Here is a 23,673-nt window from a genome sequence, read left to right on the forward strand (position 1 = left end):
TTTATCTACCCAAGTGTAATTGGACAAATTAGAGGAATAATTATAGTGTATAATGTTCAGTTGTAGTACTTTGTTAAGAAACCTTTGCCAAAACAATGGCAGTCTGAAGCCCATGGATATAGCCAAATGCAGTAAACTAAATGCTTCACTGCAGCTGTCATCAATTATGGTTTGCTCTTGAGTCTTTCTGCCTTTTGCCTTCAGAAATTGATGCTCAATCAGGGTGAGATTAGAAGATTTACACGGCCACTACTGAATATCCCATTTCTTTACTCTTTATTCAGAATCACCTGGGCCTTGTGCAACATGCTTTGGCTCCCTCAACATCTGTGCTGTGTAGCAGCGTCCAATCAGCAGCTGCATTTAGCTGAATATGAGCAGAAACCATACACTTCACAGTTAATCCAGCTATTTCTGTTGCATTATCAATGATCACTACTACCTTAGTGCATTGAGAAGCTATGCCTACCCATGCCATCACTTGTCTCCACTGTGTTTCGAGGATAATGTTGTATTTGCTGGGTTAACATCCAATCCAAGCCTTCTCCTTTCATTCTTTCCCCACCCTACCTCACACCCATCAAGGTTGATCTCAAGTTCATCTGGCTGACATTTTCTATTCCAAAGCTGATTTTCTGATATTTTCTAGTTGAGTGTATTGTAGCCTTTCTACTCTAGAGGTTTATGAAACATTTTCCACAGATCTACTACTACTTCTCATGAGAAACTGTCTTAACATCACATGTAAGATAACAAAACTCCTGAAAAGGGGCAAACCAGTTTTGCATTAGCCGCCCGCCCAAATTTAATATGACACCGATAAGAACATGGTCAGAAATAATAAAGGTATGCCTACTATGTCTCTATTTAAGGAACCTCAGCTTGTGCAAATCAAAGGCTAAGGTTCCTGCAGTGTTGTTTGTAGCAAGCAGTATCTGCAAACTTGGAAAAGATGAGAAAATAATGATAGACAGACCTAATAAAACAGGCCACTGCCAAAAAAGAGGAATTTTTGGGCCTTCAGTTAGCTTGGAATGTGTACCCTGTGGAAGGTAATATCTCTGGACCAGCACACAGATAATTTATCCCATGAACAATATTTAACAAAGGATGAGAAAAACAAAACACTTAGACAGTTCAAACTGTTTGTGCCTTTGTATTTGAAAAGCAATCGAGCAATGAAAAGAACTGAAACTTACAAGTTTAACATACAAAAGTCTGGACAAAACCTAAAAGTTAAAAACAAAAGTCCTGAGCTCCAGTCATGACACAAACGTTCACTTGGATTTCTGCTTCTGGTACCAATCGGGAACTTCTTTATTTGTCTGCAAATGAAAATAAAAGAAAGGAATAATATGAAAAGTGAAAGAGAGGTGTTAAGATACTCTCATCTATTTGACTTTCTCATGACTCATGGCTACATACTACAACATATCCTCAGTTAGCCAGCTTCACTGATAAACTTCCATTTCACTAAATGATTTTTTTTTTTAAACTATTCATCCTTTCATTTCTATTGCTTTGTCGTAACATGTGTCTAAGCACGTTCACATGGTGTGACTCATAAAAAGGGTGGTGCTACAACAGTCACTTACAAACACAGTGGGTTTGGGTTTGTTTGGTGATTCTTCTTCTGCTGTCCTGTTGAAACATTTGGACTGCTGTTTTTTCCCCAATCCAGAAGTCCTGATGCCAGTTTTATCTGTTTCCAACAGGTTTAGAGCGTCTGCCTGTCTGGACCGCATGCTGATCAGGACCTGCTTCATCATGACTAACTCCTGGAAAAGCGCACAGTCCATAAAAGAAAATAGAGGAAACAAGAGTAAAACAATAAATGAAGGAGTGTATGAGAAATTACTGGGAGTGTAGAGTCCAAAAGGCCACAGATTCCACCTATATAATCATTTGATTTAAAAAAAAAAATGTAATTCTTCTCTTTTATCTTTATTAATATTTTGTGAAACATTTGCTTTCAAGAATTCAGGTCGAAGAAACCAAACACAGTCCAACGATGGGACGACTTGCACTAAGGGTCTGCGGGGATGGCAGCAGCGGCAACAGCAGCAGGGCAGAGAGGGGGGACTCTCGGCCATTTCACGGTTCTATTTATCACCTCTGAGGACATGAGCCCTGGCATCTCGCACACACGCACGAGCACACACGCACACACAAGAACACACACACACGCTAGTGGCATCCCAAATAGCCAAGCTGAGGAACAGCTGTCTATGACAGGGCACATACTTCATGCAGCAAACAGCCTGCTTGGGAACATACTCCTGCGTGTACGCGCACACGTGCTTACAATCATTAAGACGCTGCACTAAATTCTCCGGTGTGAAGATCAACGTTAAATTAATCAGCAGCTATTACTCATAACTGATTAATACCGTTAACTTTCAGACAAAAATACCAAACGTTTTGTTTTTAGGTTAAAAAATGTTTGGATTATCTGATTAAATTATAATTAGGTTTGTGTTCATTTATCTGCTTATTTAAAGAAAACTTGAGCTCTAGGATATTATAAAGGAAAATCCCTAAATATTTACTAAAGACTGTTGGGGCCATAATTAAAGAGACATAAATTTTTATATGTGTTGTTCCACTGAAGCATGGATTAACAGGTACGGTACCCACCTGGAGCAAAATGCACTCAGACAATACAGTGGACGTCGCAGCTAGCACAGCTGCAAAACCTCATCACCGAAAACTAGATCTGCAGTCATTAGTCATTAAATTCATGCAAACTGGGAAGCATTATAACAAAAAATAAATGTAATCTCTTTAGTTTTTAAAATCATACATTGCCAAAAAAAACCCCCAAAACTCTGAGGTTTAAGTCATGAGCTTGTAGGAGAAAGAATAAACGAAATTGTGTCTTATCCCTGCAGCTGATGATGTAATCAAATTACAGCCTGCTTTACAATCTGGTTTAGCTACAAGTAAACTCTTGTGATTTGAGCTCAGAATTGCCACATTTCTGTCTGCACTTCAGAAGGAAACAACACGCTGTGCTGGAAGAGGTGACTCCTGTTTGAGGGTTTTACTGTTTACGTCAGTTGTGTGATGAAGTGGATCCAAAACTCTGAACCCGAGAAACCAACCAGCGTGGTTTCTTTCTTTCTTTCCTTTTTTTTCCAGGTTTCTCACTTTTCATTTTGTGACCTTACTTTCAGAGAATACTCTGGCTTTTTTATGTTTACAGTGATGTGTTATTGAAATATCACTGTAGCTTATAATTAAGCCCCCTGGAGTCTATTTGTGTGGGGTTTAAAAAAAAAAAAGCTCCAACAAAACCTCCATACAACCACTGATATATAATATAAATAGCAATGTAGCTTTTCAAATAAATTTACCACCCACTCAGTTTACGAATAGTTTATATCTTGATATCATCAGAAAGCATTCAGCAAATTGATTGCTAACAATCACATAAACACTAAACAAAACAAAACCAGTAACCAACACTGTCCCTTTGTGTACCTCTTGATGGTTGAGAAGTCGCTCCAGATCAGCAGCCATGTTGTTTTTCACCTGTTCCAGAGCGGTCCGCTCTTTCCTCAGAGAACTGAGGTCATATTCAAACACAGACAGAGAGATCAGATCTTGAGTTAATACAAAAAGTACACTTAATATTTATTCAGTAAGTATTCTAGTAAAATATTAACATGTCTTGAATAAAAATATTTAAAAACTGTAGAAACGGTAATATTAATGTTCTTTATGAAGCAGATTTCCACTGCGAATTAGTGTGTTTTCATTTTTTTTATTGCTCTTTAGCGTCAGGTCAGGAGATGGGACACACAGGATCAGATGTGAAGGTGTGGTATGCATTGTAATTTGAATGTTCATTCATTTGTGTATGCAAAAATAAACAAAAAGCCTGCCATTTGGCCTAAAAAGCCAGAATGTTCTCAGCACTGAGAATACAAACAGGCTAAATAAGATTATCAATGGGCAGTAAATTCAAAACACACAAGCGATGACTCTGAAAAGTATTTCTATCTCGCTACAGTACAGTTCAAATGTTCTTTCCTGAGGCTCCGAGACATACAAGCAGAGGCTTGTAATGGAGGTGGTTTAAGGCAAATCACCATGCAAATCTTCAAATAACAGATAGCGTCCCCACTGTTCACTGAAGACTGGGGGGAAAAAATAAAGATTTAAACATCTCATAAGCAGTGATAAGCCAATTTCAGGCGCAAGAATTTGGAATATCAGCAAACTGTTAAACTACTGAAAAAAAACCCGCACACATTTATGCAGATAAAAGCAACAGGACTTCAGTGCATCACGTAAAATTCTCCTGAGCTGTGCATCTGCTGCCAAACAGGTTAACCTTGCAGACCCACAGAGAAAACTTTAATGTTTCCGACAGGGAAAGTCTGACAGCATTTTTCTTAACCTTTTTTTTTTAAACCCTTCTTGTTCCTGCACCAGGTGAGCGCTCCGTGGTAGCGCACAGCAAGAGAAAACCTGCAGTCTGTCAATTTGCATTTTTGCCAGGCTAAAATAGAGAGGGCACAACAGCAATTTAGGTCATTGCCAGGAACCTGTAAATGTACTCATGTGGGGACTTACATGCACGCATGCAGGTTTGCACAGACATAATGGGCTAGGTGTGAAAGGGACAAAAGATGAGACTGGGAGATAATGATAAAGAAGAGATAAACCAAGGGTGGGGAGGTATGGGCTCCCTATTGTATCAAGTGATTTACAAGATACAAAGTTTAACCAAACAAATTAGCAAAGGAGACTTTCCAAGAAGGAGAGACGGCTGAACAACCTTCAGTTGAAAAGGTCATGAACGACTGTTTTTTTTTGTTGTTTTTTTTTAATGCAGTATGCAGCATGTGTACCTGACATCGCCCTCAAGTGAGGTGACACGCTCCTTCAGTATGCTGATCTGTGCATCCCTTTGTCTCACCGTCTCAATCAAGTAACTATAAGGTTGCTGCGTCTGCTGTAACAGCTGGTTGGCGGCCAACAACTGTGGAAAAAAACAAAGTATGTGTTGACCTGAGCAGTTAGAGAGCAATTACTTCACCTATGTAATGTTTAGGTTGACTTGTGTTGACTTGTGAGACCCAGGGTTTCATGGGTCTGTCAAACTGTTATCTCCGGCATTTTTCAAAGATTGAACTACAGAAATGAGAAAAATGTGTTTTCACATCACATGGCTAGTAACAAAGTGCTCAAAGATGCAATTTAAAACAGGTTCTTTGCTAAGTTGTCTGCTATGTGTAGACACAACACTAGCTCATTCCTTAAGTTAGGTGCCTTTATAATGCTTGAATGATTCATAGGCCAGTGTTAAGTGGCTTAAACAAAAACATTCCCCTGGAAATGGTCAGGCACAATGACTTGACGGAAAAAGAGTGAAAAAAAAAAACAAACTTTAAAAGACCTTCAAATAACTAGTAGTAAAGACCAATTTTTTTTAATTTATTTAAAAAAAAAAAAGAAAAATTACAAGAACGTCTGACTGCTTGGAAGCAAAATATAAAGAAATCAGCAGTGCCGCAGTACAGTGCACAGTAATTGATAAACTAATGTCACACCAGTTAAGTAATTCTCTTTAGAAACTGGTTTTACACGTAGTTCATATTATAAAATAATATCAACTAAAATATTGGCAAATATTTCTGAATGATGCAAGAACTACAGTCATGGGATCTCTGATCTCATCAGGAGAAACTTGCAGTACCATAAAAGTGAGTTTTTATGAAGGCATATCTAAACTCCAAGCTTTTTGTTAAAAAAAAAAACATAACATATCCATCAGTTGGTATCGTTCCTAAAATCTGCTGAACACTAGATTAAGTTTGGGTGTTAAACATTAAACTGCTTTTACAACTGGCCAGTAGTGAGTAGAACTGGGTGGAGGCTAAGGACAATCGTTAGTTAGTCAGGGCATTTGTGTGGGTGGTTTAGCAGTTAACACCCTGGGCCTTTCTAGTGAAAAGGAAGTATAATTTTTTTCTTCTTCTTTTCTTGTATACTCAGTGAATCATGAGTTATTCCAGATGAATGCCATTTGATCACAGCTGACAGTTGAATGGTTGGCTTATTTAAATCCTGCCCACTCTGGCTTGCACAACCTCTCCTCTCATCGAGTTTATAATAATGAGTGAGGAGAAGGAAAAAAAAAAAAGAAGAAAAGAAAGGAAAACACAAGCACATTTGGCTGACAGAGCTATCAGGCTTATAATTACAAATTTTTCTGGATAAAATTTCCCATTAGTGCACGAGTGGTAGACACGTGACTTTACATACACACTTGTATACAGAGAGAATTCACAGAATTCACACACCCAAACTTAAAGCTTCAGTGTTGCACACTCATACACACAGTCTGCCAAACGCAACAAAAGCTCAATGGCTGTCATGGTTTTTGGCAATACTTTCCACTGTATCAACAATGTTTGACAGGTATTATGATTAACTTCACATTCTTCTCATACAAAGTCTGCAATGCATGCTGTTTGTTTTTAAACAACATGTCATTTTCGTCATTTGACTTCAAACGTGGAATCTGACAGTTTCATTGTTAAATGTTGACAGAAGATTCAGAAAAAAAGCAGGGGACCATCACAATGTGTCCCTTAGTGGGTTGGATGATACTCACTACTGTGCAAAAGTTTGGCCCTGAGGATGATATAAAAGAAATAACACAACTACGCAGTAGTTAAGAAGAAAATAAAAATAATAATACAAATGTAATATGTATTACGCACATTTTCCAATTCGCACTAGTGAAAATCCTCCTAAGCGCACTTGTGCATAATTTTTACAGACACATGGCACGTCTTCCAGGAAAACTTGCCACGCCACTTCTGAGGACTTAACCTGTGGCAGGTGCTTCTTTCTCTTTACGCAAATTCAGCGCCATTGAGATCAGGATTCACCGTTACGGATATATTTGTGGTCACTGTCATGCTTACCCTTGTGAAGTACCTAAAACTTTGGCTTAGTACAGCGCACACGCACACTCTGGTTTTCCATTCTTTAAGACGTGGCCTAATGTCACGGCTCCAATGGCAGCCTTTCAGAGAGAAGTGATTTTACCACAGTCGTGACAATGTGAGGAGGTAAATGGAGGAGATGAGAAAGGAGTCATCAAGGTTGGGCTTTGTAATGACTTTCTTTTGTTACAAGGGGAAAATAAGAGGGAATACGTAAATCATTGTGACTTTGACAGAAAAAGTGGAATAAATTTAATCAGAGTCGCTGTAGGAGTTTTGTCAAGGCAGGAAAACAAGTGTTTGCAGGTACTGACTTGAAATGCTTTGAAGTTTGTTTTCCTTAGAAATTAACAAGTACCAGTCTCATATTAATGATGTTCTCCAGGGAATTTGATATTGTTTCAGGTGTTTACCTCTTCGGATATCTGCCCCGTCTGCGACTTGTGACTTTCCAACTCTCTCCTCAGTGATGTATTCTGCCTCTCGAGCTGCAGCACCCTGCGTGCCAAGTGAACGCTGCACAACAGCCACATAAAGTTATGGGAATTTCAATCAACAAGATTACACTAGTGTGTATTTACACAATGCATCTTCTAGAGTCTGCTGCTAGGCAATGAGATTAATTTAGCCTTTTGGCTGCACATGCTGGAGATAAAAATCAAATAAAAGACTTTAAGTGGAAACATGCCCAGATGTTCTAGCTTGGTATTTCTAAGGAATAACTGTTAAATAACTGTTTAGTTCACGAGGCAAAAGACACCGTGTGGGTGACCGCCAAGGAAGAAAGCCATCCTGTGGAGTTTTGTGAACAAAGATGCACGATATGTGTCACATTTAAAGCATACACAGCAAATTGTTTACCATTATTGCAACATGAAGGGCAAAATTCAAAATCAAATACAAAGGAAAAGAATATATGACAATATAAATGATGCATCTCTTTAAACATTCAAAATATGTTTTGCAAATCTTATGCAGGATGCAAAACCTTAAAAAACCAACATTTTTGTTGCATCCTTTGCTTAAAATGCAGTGAAGTGCTTCATGTACTATACCTCTGTTTTAGTCTTCTTTTGGCCGTTGTAGGAACATTTGCCCCATAGCCATATGAGAACAAAACCCTCTCTGCCTCTTCTTCATTCTCAACTGGCAAGAGATAATAGTACAACTGGAATTAGAGTTTGTCTGTGGGGCTATTAAGATAAACAGGTACAAACATGTGGTTTGTTTTCTTTTCCTGCTAAGCTCAGGCATTTATCAATCAAAAGATAAAACTGTATTAAGATTTTGTTGCCATCTTTCTATGTCAATCTCCCATCTTACCCAAATAAGATTATGTAATTTGTATTACACACATTTTCCAATGTTAGGTTCCAGTTGAGTGCATTTGTTTGCTTTTGTCTGTCTGATCTCACAGATATGTGTTTAAAGTAGTTGTTTGGACAGAGCTAATGCATACTCTTACTTTCGGCGGCTTGCATGGTGACCTGGTCCAGCTCTTGCTCGAGCTTTTCATACGTTTGCAGGCGAGACGCCTGCTCAGCGTTCTGAGTATGCAGCTCTGCTACCCGCCTCTCTGAGGAAGTCTGTAGCCTGTAAAACTCCTGAGTGAGGAGCTTAGCAGCAGGAGGAGAGACAGAGAGAGAGACAATAATGTTCAAAACTATTGTTCTTAGTTGGACGTTAACACCTTTGTTTCCAAATTATGTCCGCAGAGTTATAGTTTGTCAAGTTCAGCTTTTTCCAAAATGATAAAAGTTATCTCACTTCAGTTATGTTTTGCTGTAAAATGAGGTTGTCAAACATGCCAACACTATCAGTAATTCCTGTCATAAACCTGCCACGTATGACCTGTGCAACTGCCACAAGAGTTCAGTCGAGTCCCCACGAGTTGTGCTTATTGATAGACTCATTCAGACTGATGGCAACATGTGGGCAATATGTCTGCATTTATGAATCAGACAGCAATTATTTGCAAACCTTTAATGTTCTCTTTGAGTGTGACTGCAGTCACTCCATTGCAGACTACCACTGTTTGGAGAAAGGTTGCCAGTTAGGTGACTTGTGATCAAATGTGATTGTGAGTATGCAACTCCCTCAAGCTCTGGGCAACCATTTAGTCACTCAGTCACAGAATGTGAAAACATTCAATACAATTACCAGGCAGGCTGCTGTCCTATTTTTTTCTCCTATTTTCACTCGTGTTACTGAGCCATTAGCTTGCTCTGGATTAGGAGGTAGCTTTGTCAAGCTATCCCAGTGTGGGATGGTTTTTTGATGGAGGCGATTTAATATAAATTTTAATCTAAGTATTAAAACTCGTGATATGAGCCCTCTTGTTTCTAGTATTCCCAGAGTATTTAAAATAATTTAATATAATATTGATATTTGGTCTCTCTGTATAGCTACAAAAATCACCATGCAAAATATCCCAATACTTTTTATTGATTTATTTATTTTTCCCCACCACCCCAAATTAACATAGTAGCAAAGAACTATTTGCTACATAAAGATAAAATGGTTAATACATGTTAAGGTAACCCTGGACACACACAAGGCTTTGAAATCTTTTGATACTGCCAAGTTTATGGAGACTGAAAGAAAATGTAAAATGCTACGCCTCAGCCTCCTAGTAGAGCACATGTGTCGAACTCCAGGCCTCGAGGGCCGGTGTCCTGCAGGTTTTAGATGTGTCCTTGATCCAACACAGCTGATTTAAATGGCTAAATGACATCCTCAACATGTCTTGAAGTTCTGCAGAGGCCTGGTAATGAGCTAATCATTTTATTCAGGTGTGTTGACCCAGGGTGAGATCTAAAACCTGCAGGACACCGGCCCTCGAGACCTGGAGTCCGACACCCCTGTAGTAGAGACACCTATCGTATAAATTTGAGGCGATTTTCCAAAAGGTTGACCTCTGATCTTGACCCTGAGTTCAAGTTCATTGAGATGAGAAGTCACCTCGTTTCTGAGTTAACTTGAGTGTCTAAACCGCCCGCCTCCCCAGCAAGGTTACGACAATACCCCATCAAGCTTTTACAGCTGAGGGGTAAGAATTTCCTGAATTGGATGAGTGCTTTTTTGCTTTTGCTTATTTTGCTTCTTGCCTATGCTGTTTTGCCAAACTCAGTTTGATACTTATACTACCATATAGTACCATTAGAGCTGTACCATGGGAGTTCACAGACAAATACAGACCAAGAAGAGCATTTGCATTATATATGCAGCACAGTCCAATAAACAGTCAAGTGCTGTTAATAAGTAAATTATTAAGTCAAGTGCTAATAAGTACATTTTCACCATAATCCCTATCTTAAGTGTCCTCCACGGAGTTCTAAGCATTGTGCATCTTTTGAAGTTTGCTGCACAATCGAGTCTATATTTTACTTGTAGGTTTCATATATGGTTGCAGGCAGAAATTCATCGTAACGACAGGCTTGTAGGGAACAAGTACATTTACATATTTGACACACTTACCTGTTTTAGACTATGAAACAAATTTTAGTATTTGAAAAAGACAGCCAGTTTTTAAATGACAATGTCATTTGTTACAGAAAAACAGCCATCCAAACCTAACCTAATAACTGGCTGTGCCTTCCTTGGAAGCAAGAATTGCAGTAACTTGGAAAGTGTCTTACACATTGCTGTGCAGGAATTTTGGCCCACGCTTCTTTCAGAAATTTTAATTCAGCCAAACAGGTGGGTTTTCATGCATGAATGGCCTGCTTAAGGTCATTCCAAGGCATCTCAATTGGATTTAAATTTGGGCTTTTGACTAGGTCACTCCAAAAAACTTCATTTTGCTTTGTTTTGTAGCCATTCAGAGGTGGTAGAGAGCTTCATGGTTCCACCAGTTGGCCATCACACTACACCACCACAACCATGTTTGACTGTTTGCATGATGTTCCTTTTATGAAATGCTGTGTTATTTGTGTTATGAGACACAAATCTTCCAGAAAGTTCCACTTTTCCCTCGTAAGTCCATAGAATATTCCTAAAAGTCTTCATCAACAGATCATCAAGATGTTTTTGGCAAATATGAAATGAGTCTTTGTGTTCTTTTTGGTCGACAGTAGTTTTCTCCCATGGCCATTTTTCCCAGTCTCTTTCTTACTGTCGAATCACGAACGCTGACCCTAACTGAGACACATGAGGTCTGCAGTTCTTTTGCGTCCTCCTGGATGAGTCATTGATGCACTCTTAGTGTATTTGGTAGGACGGCCACTCCTGGGAAAGTTCTCTGCTTGTAATTAATAGCTCTCACCATGGTTCACTGAAGTTCCAAAGCCTTGCCTTGGAAATTGGTTTTTAATCTTTTCCAGACTGAAAGATGACAATGACATTGTTTCTCATCTCTTCTTGAGCTTTTTTAGATGGTGGCATGTGATTTCTTGATTCAAGAGGTCTGGCAGTAATCAGGCCTGGGTGTGGCCAGTGAAATTAAACTTAGCTTTCCACAAAAATGTGACAGTTAATTAATAACTTAAAATGGCAGGACAATAATTTTTTCAGATAGGGCCAGGTACGTTTAACTCTTTTCCCCCGACTAAATAAAATCATAATTTAAAAACTACATTTTGTATTTACTTGGGTTATCTTTGTTTAAAATAAAATTTGTTTGAGGATCTGAAACATGTAAGTGTGACAAAGACGCAATGTGCAATGCAAAAAGAGGAAGCTAGGAACTATTTGACGCTTGTCTTTTTAATCACAGTACACTTTTCTGGGAAGTTGTGGAGAAGTACCTAAACATTATCTATATACTGAAGCCATAGGTCAATACTGTTATCGTTCAGATTAAACATAGATTGCCTGCATTTGCATACCCCTCTGAGTGTGTATCTCCACCATGCCTCAGTTCATGTGCAGATGCATAATGAAACATGCTCAAATACAGCTTATAAGATAATGACAAGATAAATAAGATAATGGCTAGATAGTGATTAACTAATAAAAGAGAAGACGGCGTAATTACAGGACTGATAAATACCTTAAAGGGATAATGAAAATTTTAAACTGATTATTCCCATTTGATTTAATCAACGGCGAACTACAAAGCGTTACACGGACTTTTAATCAGAATGAATGTTCCACCATCGTAATCCAATGATGGTTAATGGAGTAATATCTTGAGACATAGGGTATATTTTTGTTCCCATTACATACATGATTACATAAACTTTGTTTTTTGGATTAACTTATTAGAAATTGTGTCCTTTTAGTATTTTTCCTTTTCAACATTTACTCTAAAAATTGATCAGGAGAAAGGAAAGATCAGACAGAGACAAAAAGCAAGCCTTGCAATCACAGCGTTAATTAAAAAAATATATATATATATATTAAGCATTTTTCTCCTTTTGTGAACACGTGATGTGATGAGAGGTGTATCCAGACATCAAGGACTAATTGCACTTAGTGTACTTCTTTCATAAGTGCGCTTGATTCATTGGACACAAATAAAAATGAAGCCACTGGAGCGATTTATGAAGACGGATAGCCGTGTTAATTTTTAAGGACTATGGACGGACTTGATTTTAGGCTTCAGTTGTGCATATTCGGTTGTAATAATAACATAGTATGTTTGTGGGCAACGTTTCTCCTGTTTTTGCCAAACAGATCATTTTTGACTGACTGATAATTAGGAGTAGACTAGAAGCACCAACTTTGTTATCAAAGAAGTGTTCAAGGTGACAATCAGACTAAGGTAATCTTGAATTAAATAAGAAGAGTGAGAGAATTTTTAAGTTGTGTGCTACTCTCTGTAATGAATGCTCCACAGACCTCAGCAGGATGCACTGAACCTCCTTTTAAAAATTTTAGGAGAAATCTAATTACTTATAAGAATAACTCTGAACAACCTGTAACATTAACTCAAGCAGAAAGTAAAACAAACACACTAGTAACCGGGTATCCCATCATTTTATGTCTGAGTACCTCTAGTTTCTTCTGCTGTTTCTCACACTCCAGCTGACACTGAGCTAGGGCTTTAGCCGTCTCATCCTTGACCATATTAGCACGCTCAGCTTCAAAAGAGTGCAGCTTGGCCTGGTTGGATAGTTCTGCCACCCGGCTGTCTGTACCCAGCTGGAGCTGACGGAACCTAGAGTAAGAAAAGATGGAGATAAAGTCACACACCTCACTAGATATTAAAGATAATTGTTGTATTTTTTTTTTTAAATGTCACAACATGTTTTGGTACAGAGAGACTATGTGGACTAGATAATAAAGGAGCACAGTGTGCTTCTCACACAGAAGGTAAACTCAGCTGTAGGCCGGTGGTTGAGCTCAGGCATGCCCGGTGGTTTTAAACAAATGCTGCAACTTCTTCCGTAACAGGGACTCAGTTACATTTTGCGGTAAATGTCTTAAAAGCATGTTCCTTTGGGAACTGGCAAAGAAGCCGTCAGTTGGTATACTTTAAATCCCCATTGTACACTATTGTGAAATGAAGTTCAATTTGCACCTACACTGCTACACAAAGTCATCAAGCAGGAAGTTTCCTTGTTACAGTGCACCATTTCTTCAGTTGTGCTTGCAGCAGTTTTTGGTTTTGTTCCATCTACAGTGATTAAGTTGGCACCAGTAAAAGGTTTTTTCATTTAAACTAACCGATTAGACAAGAACAAAGAGACTGAAAGTTCCCTGCAGTTAATGTCAGATATAGAATATAAAGACGGAGGTGCTTTTATTTTTATTTTGATCCAATTTTCTATGCATGTAAATGCAAAGACATAACAAACTGGTTGGTTATTTTAATCTTTCCAGTCATTTATCAGGCTGAAACACAGCAACTGGATCCTGATGAATTGAGCAGCATGTGTAAGACTGTTAGATGAGTAAGAAAAATAATTTGAAGATACCACTTTCCGCTCAAGAGAAATTATAAACTCAATTTTTTCGTGACTAATTAAAAAAGGTCAACAATTTTTCTGCAGCCTTTAAAGTACAACACGAGCAGACAACAGTTTCAAGCTCACTTCTCCTCCCTAGGCAGTTTTCGAGCGTGCACACACAGACCCCATCAAGTCGTGGAGGTTGGTTGGATAATATTAATAACTCTCGATTACAGCTGACCTGATAAGATTTCATCATCCATAGTGCGCAGGCCTGAGCTATGTGCTCACAGTGACAGACGTGTACACATGGTGGACATTTTATTCCTTCTTTTATTCATTGTGGCCGCAATATGGAAGCAAAGAAGTAAAAATTTCTTTGGAAAACAATGCTACCCTTCTGGAAGGCTGTCATTAGCTGTGTTTATTCTTGTGCTTTTAAATGGCAAATTTATGACTGTAGCAAATAAGAGTACGTGACACTCAAGTTTCCCAAGGCAGCGTTGCTGCAGCAAAGTCTGTCAGGAACGCTGACAGACTTGTGTTGTTATGCTCAACACTTTGCCTTTGTTTTGGACAATCAGATCGCTAAGGTTCAAGCTGGCCCTCTAGGCTTAAATTAACTGACGCCATTTCAGGCTTCTCACCCTCATTCTTTGCCCCAAAAATAGGGGCATGCGTGGGGTTAGGGGTTAAGGGCTTGAGGCTAGCATCTGTCATTGCTGGCTTGCGATGTGATGTAGAGAGGGAATGTGATCGCTGTAGAGAGAGTCCAAGGGAGAGTGAAGTGACTTTGTGCATGTGTGTGTGTGTGTATGGAAAGACTAACAGCTGGTGGTTTGGATGTAGAGAAATGCATGGCATGTAGTAGTAACCCAGGATTGGGACACTACTACTACTACTGCTGCTGCTGCTGCTGCTGCTGCTGTTGTGTAAGTGGCTCTGTTTGTCTGTTGCAGAGACACTTAAAGTGAAAAAAAATAAAGATTTATGACATGAGAAATGAGAATTCTTGATGGTGCAAAAAGAAATTTCTCCACGTAAATAATTGTTACTTTTAAAATGTGGTTTCAAAAGGGAGTCTTGAGAAATCAGGTGCAAAGACACATACCATGTGACTAATGACACAAGTATGTACACAGCAGAAATAAGGCACAACCCACTAGGACAACTGAAATGCTACCTCCAATAAAAAAAGAAATCTTAGACCTTAAGTATTTATTTGCTGGTGTGTGCATCTCACAATATTTCTATAGCAATTTTCATGCAATTTTTAAAACTTCTTACAAGGCTGTGGCCCAGAGGCACCTTTCCAGGCTATACCGAGATGGCCTCTGTGGCCTGGAGCAGAGATAGAGACTAGCTGGTCAGACAGTAATCACTCAGAAGGAGGGTGGAAAAGGAAAAAAAATAGAAAAACAGCTTCATTTTTTTTAAAAACCTACAAAATCTGAAAAAACCCACATAGTTTAAACATTAAAAGGCAACAAAACTTGATTACTAAACTCACTTTCTCTTAATAGCAATTTCAAAATCTCATCTTATTTCCTCAGCAAATATCGTCAGTGCCATCAAATAATCTGTGCTTCATTTTGCTTTTTACCTGTGCTGTTTCACCTTTTACAGGCCAAGATACTGGCTGCTTAGGACCTCTTGTTATAAAGTAAACTGACTTCCGAGCAACCTTTTGATCTCTCAGCTACAGCGAAGCCTTCATGTGATCTTTAGTAAGAGATGGTAAACAACAGCCACCAAAGTCCTGCCGCGCCCACAACATTTGCTAATGACAGGCGGCCAGTGGCTCGCATATCAGCGTCAAAGCAAGTACAAGCTCACAGCTTTAAGGAAACAGAAGAAACACAATGAGAACTTAATCTTTAAAAAAGCACAGCAATCAAGCTGGCTTTATTAATCAAACTAGTTTGGCTTCTTTGACTAGCCTTCCACACACACACACACACACACACACACAAAATACAATGAATTATGCAAATGGATTCCAAACATTTCATGGTTAACAACGACAACAAAGAATCGTTCCAGATGCCCTCAGTTACCCTCAGGTGGAGTTTCTTAAGTAGCCAGCATTGGAAGCTGTTAACCACAGAGACATTTTCCAAGACGCTACCTGTCACATTAACCCAGTGGTTCCCAAAGTGTGGGGCCCGCCCCCTAGGGGGGGCGCAGAGCTATTGCAGGGGGGGCGCGGCATGAAAAGGGGAAAAAAACAAAAACAAAAACAACGCTTGGACACTGCTAGCACGGGGCGCCCACACAAACGCAAAGCAGGAGATGAAGCATCGCTGAATATGTTTCCAAACCAACTTCATTCTAAGCCAAAGACTAGAAAATATGGTGAAGCATATCTTCCCTTTGGCTTCACCTGCACAAGTGCTGAGGTAGGTCTCCCTGCAGAATTAGTTTTCCCTGCATCGGGAGCAGCGCTGGGCTGTTCAAATCACGGACAAACAGTATCCCACAGTTGTTTATGTTTTGAACCCATTTTGTAGAGGGTTTTTTGAAAAATGTATTGATAGCAATGTTGAACATTATTACACAGGAAAAAAAACAACTACATGTAAAATAATTACACCGTGATGCCTCTGCCTTTCTAAATGCAGGGACAGTAATGGCCTGTATATGTAAGCCTGTAAAACCTGAAGATAGTCAGATTAACAGTAACAGTATTTTGTCTCTATCTGCCATTCTGCAATTCATCTCATATAAACAATAACGTGGCGCACAGTGTGACGTGAAAAAGGCACATACCTTTGATATTGCGTGATTTAACTCTGTATTCCTTGTCCACACGTAAACGCAAAAAAAGGAGTTTTAAAAATCTCCGTTCTCGGTGATTCGATCGCCGTTTACATGTGCCCAAACAGCTGCGCGTTCAAAAATACCCGTGTAGGTGCGGACTGAGCGTAAAAGAGTTGGTAGTTTATTTTCTTACTACCTGTAATTTATTGCAGATTATTTGTATTTGCTTAATTGTTTAATAAATGTTTGAGGTGTGAAATAAACCGCAATGGAGCAAAATATGGGTGGTGTGGTTGAAGGATGTGTTTGTGCGTGTGCGTGCGCGCGTGCACGCGCGGGGGTGGGGGGGCGCGAACATTTTTCTTGTTAAACAAGGGGGGCCCAGCAAAAAAAGTTTGGGAACCACTGCATTAACCAACAAAAACAGATTTTAGTAATCTAAAGTATGTAAACGTGTGACCAAGTGCTTTTTTTCACTTTCACATGTGGTATTTTCAATTGTAACTAAGAATTTGTACTCATTATATCGCTGCTTGCACAAATTAAAATTTAGATATTTATTCTAAAACTACCAGTTTTCATGTTATTTAAAGCCTCCCATTTTGAACCGCATTACAAATCTAGTTTACAAATAAAAGAAAAGAAGTTACCCCTAACATGCATTTAACAAGGCATAGACAGTCCCATTTGCCCACTTTGTTTTTTAGCTCTCTCTCTTTGTTTTTTAATCAAATTAAGACTGAGAGAATTTTATTAATAATCAATAAAATAACTCTCACTTATCTTCTTGGCTAGAAATGAACTAAAGGGAGACTTCTGACTTCTGTGTATGACATGGAGTGACAGAAGGAAAAAAAACAACAACAAAAAAAACATGTCAGTGTTGCGCTTTAAGCATGTGACAAATGATAAAACTCACTGCTCCAGCAGTTGGTCATATCTGGACTGGGCGTCTCTCTCGGCAGCCACTGCTCGGTCTCTCTCCAGCACCGCACCGTCTCTGGCCTCGCGCAAGTTCCTGATCAAACACACACACACGCACACACACACGCACACAGTTGAAAGACACTCTCATCCCTGTGGAAAGCAATGATTTTAATCATTCAAAGATATGCTGCTATCTTCTTAGTTTTTGAGGTACTGTTACATTGTAACAGCTCTTTCTTCTCTTAAATATCTGTGTAGGCACAAGTAAACACAATAACAGACAAATGTTATGTTATTTTACTGACCTTTTTTTGAACATGTAAATATAAAGAAAAGAAAAGAAACATCGAGTTGACACGAATAAGTATATAATCACACAACTTACATACTCAAAAAGGATCAGGGTGAAGTTTACTGTGAAATTTGCTTTACTCTACATTAGATAAGTGATAAAAAATAAGACCAAGTGTAGTGGGTGCACAATTAATCTACTTTTTGCTGTTTTCTAATTCATCACAAGTAGCTCTGCATATTTTAAGAATGCAAATTTTTATGCTTGATGCCCTTCTTGTATCTCCTCCTCCTCCCGGGGATCTTTTGCTTTTTAGGTGAATTTGTAAACCACAACATCATTGAGTCACCAGTCTCTTCCCTAATGCAATGCTTCAATTTGTAATTATAAACCACTCAATGACTCTTAATGAGTAATGATTAATGTGTGACTTCACTTGGTTTAAACAGCACCCCTGATATTAACAGTTTTCAGCAGTTATACTAAAAGACGCTGATACCTGTTTTCCCTCTCATACATCTCCCTGGAGGTTCTCTGCAGGTTGCCTATCTCCTGACTTGTTTTCAGCCTGATGTTCTCCAACTCCTCTCTTAATTTGCTCTCATATTCTGACTTGTAGTGGTCTCTGTAGGGAAAAGAAGATTAAAAAAAAATGTTTTTTTAAATGAACAGAGCATTATACGCAGAAGATTTCATGTGGGTGAGGTCATAAGAACTGAGATCAGAATACAGCTGGCAGATACTACGTATCATCATCTAATTTTTATTGACTATTATAATACTTGCACAGCTTACTTCTTCCATATCAAAGCACTAGAATAGTGGCTTCTTATGAGAAGCATAAAAGAACAAAAACAGCAAAGCCGAACCTGGATGCTACATATTTTTCATAGGTGTCTTCCCTGGCTTTTTTAGTGTCTTCTAATTGTACCTGGACAAAAAAAGAGAAAGAAAAGTGAAAGCAAATCAGATGGGGACTTCTTGTGTTACTATAAGCATTTTGCTGATGAACTGTCTGAACCTGTAATCTCTCCAGGCGGTCTTCTTCATGTGCACAGCGAACACCAAGTTCCATGTTCTGCCTGTGCAGGTACTCCTTGTCCTTCTGCAGGAGTGTCACTGATTGTTGCAATGTCGCCACCTGGAGGACACAAAGAAAGAATACATTTAAAAAACAAACAAAAAACTATTAGCACAGAACCATGAAAGAAAGATTTAGTGGGTATTACAAGGAAAAATATGTGTGATGCACCTCTTTGCTGAGTGTGTCCCTTTCTCTGGTCACTGCAGCGTGAGACAAGTCTACGGTCTCATATCTCCTCTTTAACTCCTTCAGCTCTGCTTCAAAGTTGTCGCGCTCTCTATAAAACAACATCAGGAGTGGACATAAATTTAAACTTACAAGTCCAAAATTTAAATATAAAGGTAAGTTTAAATTCACCATCTTCTATTTGTTATTTCCTGAGGGGAAAATGGTTTGGAGCTTGCTGTTTCCAGTTTATTAGATAATATCATAGTGAAACGCTGCTCTTTGAAACATTACATAATATTAGAGTAATTAAAATGATAGCAAACAAAAACTGACGGCTGGTTTTCCTTTTTTAAATAAAACATAAAGGCTCCGGGCGACCTACTTTTCCACCACATCTATTACAGACATGCTGTTACGCCAGACAGTCCATTAAGTGTTTCAACACCAGTATCAAATGTTACAATGTAATGGTTTTCAAAGGATCTGAGTCACAGTAGTCAAAATTATAATGCGTTTTTTCATTACTATTATAGAAGAAAAAGCAGCGGGCTGCTCTTAAATCTACAATACAGTTCTGCATTTTTCCCCCATGTACCGTTTAAAAATTGTGTTTCTGGGACAAGGACAGAGGCTAAAATATGTACTGTGGCCTTCATAAGAAATATAGAAAGCTCATAAGCTGCCTTCTGATTAGCAAATGTCACACAAGCAAACACACCGTTTGATGTTTGGGTAGTTCTCTCTGCGGTAGTCGCCATCTTGGATCTGCTGTTTGGTGTCAGCCAGTTCTAAGGTCAATCTCTGGCTCCTCATCTCCAGCTCTGTACGCAACCGCCGCTCTTCTTCGTAGCTCTTTGAGGACACATGCACAGAAAAGACAATACTGATAATACAAGAAGCACCTTATCTATTACTATTATTATTAGTAGTAGTAGTAGTATTATCATCATCATTATTAGCATTATTATTATTAGATGCGATAAAAATACTTTTTCCCTCCCCAGACACATTCCTGCATTCAGCACGAGGTGATGCGCAATTTTACAGCCGGACATCTCCAAATCACAAACCGAAACTGTGCCAATAAAATAAGGCATCCGAAAGAAATACTAGTAAAGTAAAGTACTAGTAAAGTAAAATCACCTGTCACACAGCAATGTTTAGATGCCCTGTGGCATCTTCATCTTAAAGCATCTCTTGCCAAGAAGAGAATTAGGACAGGATGCTTTCCACAGTTTTCCCATTCTCAGATGTTCCGAACACAAGGAAATAGTCTGCTTTTAAGGACTGTTAGTACTCTGTGTGGGTTATACAAGCATGCTGTTTGGATAGTGTACATGTGGAAGCACACACAATATCCACTCACTAATGCTGTACAGAAGTATTACCTGTGCTATTCACAATCTGTAACAAAGCAACAGCACTATGGAACCGTCTGGTTAAATACCAGCATGTCTGGTCCAACTGTGTCAGGCATTTGTGTTCTCACATTCACCTCCTTAGGGTGAAAACTGCTTAGCCAACATCCCTCCAGCAGCCCGAGTCTGAATTCATGACATTTTTTTTGGCATATTATAACCCTGCTGTCAGCATGACGCAGCATTTTCTCATCATTGTGTCATGCATGCCTACGGGGTGTCTGGTAGTTGTACTGACTGTACTGTTTTTGTTTAACTCACACCAATATCATTCTCAACACTGCAGGTTTTAACATGACCATTGAAAAGTCGCTACGATTGATGCTTTTAGCACATCTTGACCATCTGCGATCTTTGTGTTTACATTTTCTAAACAAGTGACTCAAAGTCTGAGTGTTTCAAGTACCGGTATGTTTCTTTAAACATAACAAAAGAAAATAAAGACAACAAAGAACATGTGTTTGATATGCTACGCAAACAGTTATGTGAACACTTTGCACAAGTGCTGCTATAATGTCAAAATACATGAATGCTGTTAAGATAAGAGAGCAACAGACCTACAGAGCTGTGTTGTGAGGTTGGGTTTGTGTGTTTTACCTCAATCAGTGTCTTCATCTTGGTTCTGTGCATATCCAGCTCTTCTGTCACACTGTTGTTCTTCACACTAAGCTCAATCAGCTGGTCTCGCAGAGGAGTCACTACCTCATAGAAACGCATCTAGGGACACAGCACAAAGAAAAAGTCACCTTGTTTCTTGATTGCTTTATATGTTGTCCTTTCTAATGACCAGTAGAAGGCCTCCTCATACTCACAGCTACATATTCCTGTATAGATATTTTGTCCTCAGGAAGACCACGAAGTTCCTGGTATCTGTCCTGGGAGAGGTCCAGATCCCTGAGAGACCTCCGCAGTTCTCCAGCCTTCTCACACAGCTGTCGGTTAGTCTCCTCCAGCTGCTGCTGCCTGAGCAGGATGGCCTCCATCTCCTGCTTACGCAGAGCCTGCTGCTTCCTGGTGATGACAGGCTTTGTTAACAAAGTTCACATTTGACCTCAGCAGCTAAATGATGGGACGGAGGGTATATGTACTTTTATTAGGTAAAAATTCCATTACAATGCACTATAGAAGCTCTGTTTATGCATGTTAAAGCACACATAATTGTGTACTTCAACATGCATAACACGCATGTCCTCTTTCACTGCATCCATCAATCTTCTCTGTGGTATTCCTGTTTTCCTCCTGGCCGGCATCTCCATAAGCCCCTAACCTCTGTTGGGTCTGTCTAGCACAGGCCCACCGCTGGAACGAGACAATTTAACTACACAAAAGCACTGAACACCAAGTAGGCAAAGTTCGTTGTGTTACTCATGCATGAGGGAGACCTGCCTGGAGCCAAGTGTCGTTCCACCACTTGACCTCCGTCAGACTCTCAGCCAGGTTCCTCATAGCACTCCTTTTATTGTGGGTACATGAATATGCATAGGTTCATTAACATATGACATCTTACATAGGTATACATGTGAACAAAGAATACCTTGTGTGTGTGTGTGTGTGTGTGTGTGTGTGTGTGTGTCTCTAGGGTCAAGCCGTCCATCTAAACAAAAGGCACTTAGACTAAAACACGTTTATCCTACCATAAAACAATAAGACAAGGTACGACCTCTCCCATGTTCCTGGAATGTGGGGGTGAATACCAGAATGCTCTGGAATGCACACAAAGCCTTTTACAGCCTACTGAAGATCTAATACACCTCTAAGCATATATGGTTAAATATTTCTAAGCATAAATGGCAATCACAATACAAAAACCTAACAACCTCCAATCCCAGATCCAACAGGATTAGAAATGAGTACATGAGAGAGATGGCTCAGATTAAGCAGTTTGGATACAAAGTTACAAAGGCAAGGTTGACATGGTTTGGACATGTACAGTGCACCGATAACTGATATAACTGATATAATTATCCGATATATCAATTATCAATCACTGGACATTTTGTATCAATTATCCATGCACTGCACGTGTCCGAACAATGTCAACCTTGCCTTGTTGGAAATACTGCTCAACAGCCTGAGCTGTGTATGAATTTCCCCCCAAACATGACATTGATGCTACAAAGGGCACAGGGCAGACACAACATTTTGTGTGATGTAATACAATGAGATATGGGGGCAGGGGCCACGTCTATAAGAGTGCTGCTTTATATGCGCACTTTTTAACCCTAGTTTAAGTCTTTATGTCTCGGAAAATATAACTAGTCATGAAACCCCTGCACTGGTCGTGTCCTTTCTCACCTGTTCTCCTCCTGAGTAAGTTTCAGCTGGTTGTCCAGTCTTAGGACCAACACTTGTTTCTGATGCAGGGTGTCATTCAGCCTCTCCTCCAACTCCTCAATCTGAAACACCAGATATTTTATTATAGACGCTTGAATTCAATCACAAAACTATTACTGCAACAATGATGCTGCAGTACCAGGTCGTTTTTCTCCTAACCAGGGGATAAGTTGCACCCAGATATCTACATAAACACTGTCCCCATTTCCCACCCCAAGTCTACCTTTGACATATGATCGGCCTTCATGTTGTCTATGATGAGATTCTTCTGAGATAGCTCGATTTTAAGCAGCTGGACGTTGTGCAGCAGCTCCTTCCTCTCGATCAGCTGGCGGGTCACCTTCTGGGAGCCGTTCCGCTGCTCGTCGGACGAGGAGACATCCTCGGTGGTGGGCACGGTCGTCTCCAAGCTGATGTCCTCAGACTCTAGGTCCAAAGAGCTGGAGACGTTGGCTGCAGTCGGCTTGAGATGTTGCTTCTTCGGAGGCATTTTGTATCGTTTTGAATCCTGATTCTGACTCCTCGGTACCTCTCTGGCTAAACCGCTAAACACTGGCAACCAGCGTTAAATAAAGAGGACATGAACTTCATGCTGAATTGCAGTGACACCCCGGACTCAAAAAGGGAAGCCACAGAATTGTTTTTGTTTTCAAGGGTCCCGCTCTGAGCTGCCTGCTAGCCGCCACCGGCTCGACTTCTATGTGGGTTCAGCTACAGCGCCCTCTGTAGTAATAACCGTAAAGTGCAATCGCCACATAGTTCTCTGTACGTGATAATAACGATACACCGTCGTGCAGTACCCCCTCCTAACACGGGGGTCGCTATAACAATGACAGCGACAAATAATTCCACTGCTTCCTCTAAGAATTTGTTTTCAACAAACAATTAGATG

At 39.6% G+C, this 23,673-nt stretch overlaps 1 protein-coding gene across 1 annotated transcript; it reads right to left on the reverse strand.

Annotated features, from left to right (window-relative positions):
• Window positions 1-265: 265 nt before the first annotated feature.
• pibf1 (progesterone immunomodulatory binding factor 1) lies at window positions 266-23,529 on the reverse strand. Its single transcript, XM_031742191.2, has 18 exons — window positions 23,005-23,529; window positions 22,743-22,843; window positions 21,260-21,458; window positions 21,045-21,164; window positions 19,748-19,881; window positions 19,030-19,138; window positions 18,799-18,918; window positions 18,647-18,708; window positions 18,277-18,402; window positions 17,478-17,576; window positions 12,900-13,065; window positions 8,431-8,581; window positions 8,021-8,111; window positions 7,379-7,481; window positions 4,860-4,990; window positions 3,484-3,568; window positions 1,596-1,778; window positions 266-1,325 (listed from the first exon to the last, which is right to left on the reverse strand). The coding sequence occupies exons 1-18, from the start codon at window positions 23,269-23,271 to the stop codon at window positions 1,278-1,280; spliced, it is 2,295 nt and encodes a 764-aa protein (XP_031598051.1). The 5' UTR covers window positions 23,272-23,529; the 3' UTR covers window positions 266-1,277.
• Between the last annotated feature and the right edge of the window lie 144 nt (window positions 23,530-23,673).

This window comes from Oreochromis aureus, linkage group 13 (genome assembly GCF_013358895.1).
Source record: "Oreochromis aureus strain Israel breed Guangdong linkage group 13, ZZ_aureus, whole genome shotgun sequence".
Taxonomy (NCBI): domain Eukaryota; kingdom Metazoa; phylum Chordata; class Actinopteri; order Cichliformes; family Cichlidae; genus Oreochromis; species Oreochromis aureus.

Coding starts and splice junctions, on each gene's coding strand:
- pibf1 (XM_031742191.2), bottom strand. CDS start 23,271: ATGCCTCCGAAGAAGCAACATCTCAAGCCGACTGCAGCCAACGTCTCC. Junction 19,139..19,747: donor AACTACCCAAACATCAAACG/GTGTGTTTGCTT, acceptor GTTGTTTTATAG/AGAGCGCGACAACTTTGAAG. Junction 8,112..8,430: donor CACCATGCAAGCCGCCGAAA/GTAAGAGTATGC, acceptor ATCTCTTGCCAG/TTGAGAATGAAGAAGAGGCA.